Consider the following 1050-nt stretch of genomic DNA (forward strand, 5'->3'; position numbering starts at 1 on the left):
CGCGGTGGCCGAGGCCAGGAGGCCGGAGCCCAGCTCGGCCGTCGCGCCCTGCGGCGACCCCCGCAGCGACGTCATGATGTTGTCCACGCTGAAGCCCTGGCTGTGGTGCGGCGGCGGCGGCGGCGGCGGTGCGGGTTGCGGGGGCGGCGCGGGGTCCGCAGCATCCAGGCTGAGCGGCCGCGTGGACGGCAGGCTGCCCGGGGGACTGCTGCCACTCGACAGGCTGCTGCTGCTGCTGTCTGGGCTCTCGATTTTTGGCACCGCGGCGGCGCTGCCGCTGCCCAGGGCGCCGGCCGGGGACAGGGGCTGGGGCGGCGAGGGGCACGTACCGTTCTCGGTCTTGATGTCCTGGATGCGCACCGGCGGCGGCGGCACGGGCGCGGTGCCGTCGGTCTGCTCCGGAGGCGCCGGCGCGGGCTGGCGGCCGGGCTGCGGTAGTGGCGGCTCCTTGAGGTGCAGCCGGTCCTTCTCCTCCTTGTCCTTCACCGCGTCCTTCTTCTTGAAGCGCCGCCGCCGCCGCAGGAAGCTGCCATTCTCGAACATGTTATAGGAGTCCGGGTCCAGCGTCCAGTAGCTACCCTTGCCTGGCTTCTTGTCGTCGCGGGGCACCTTGACGAAACACTCGTTGAGCGAGAGGTTGTGGCGGATGCTGTTCTGCCAGCCCTGCTTATTGTCCCGGTAGAAGGGGAAACGGTCCATGATGAACTGGTAGATGCCATTCAGGGTGATCTTCTTGTCTGGGGCATTCTGGATCGCCATGGTGATGAGCGCGATGTAACTGTAGGGCGGCTTCACCATGTCCTTGGGCTGCGGCTGCGGCGTGTAGGGCCCGTAGGCGCGGGCCATGCCGCCCGGGTACTGCTCGGCGTGCGCGGGGTGCGAGTACACACTCATGGGGGCGGGCATGGCGGTGTAGCCGCCCCCGGCTGCCGCGGCCGCCGCGCGGTAGTAGCTCTGCTCGCCGCCGAGGTAGGGCACCACTCCCAGGGAGTTGGGGCTGGACACGGAGTAGCGCGCCTGCATGGCCCCGGCTCGCCGCCGCCCCGCGCC

General features: G+C 70.6%; 1 protein-coding gene across 1 annotated transcript in view; it reads right to left on the reverse strand.

The window, feature by feature from the left end:
* Positions 1 to 1044, reverse strand: part of Foxc1 (forkhead box C1) — a 3403-nt gene extending 2359 nt beyond the window's left edge. The window contains exon 1 of the mRNA XM_029565163.1: positions 1 to 1044. This exon is cut by the window's left edge and continues 2359 nt beyond it. Coding sequence (XP_029421023.1) covers positions 1 to 1023 — 1023 coding nt within the window. The 5' untranslated portion in view covers positions 1024 to 1044.
* Between the last annotated feature and the right edge of the window lie 6 nt (positions 1045 to 1050).

The sequence above is a fragment of the Nannospalax galili genome, unplaced genomic scaffold (assembly GCF_000622305.1).
Source record: "Nannospalax galili isolate Female #2095 unplaced genomic scaffold, S.galili_v1.0 scaffold737, whole genome shotgun sequence".
Taxonomy (NCBI): domain Eukaryota; kingdom Metazoa; phylum Chordata; class Mammalia; order Rodentia; family Spalacidae; genus Nannospalax; species Nannospalax galili.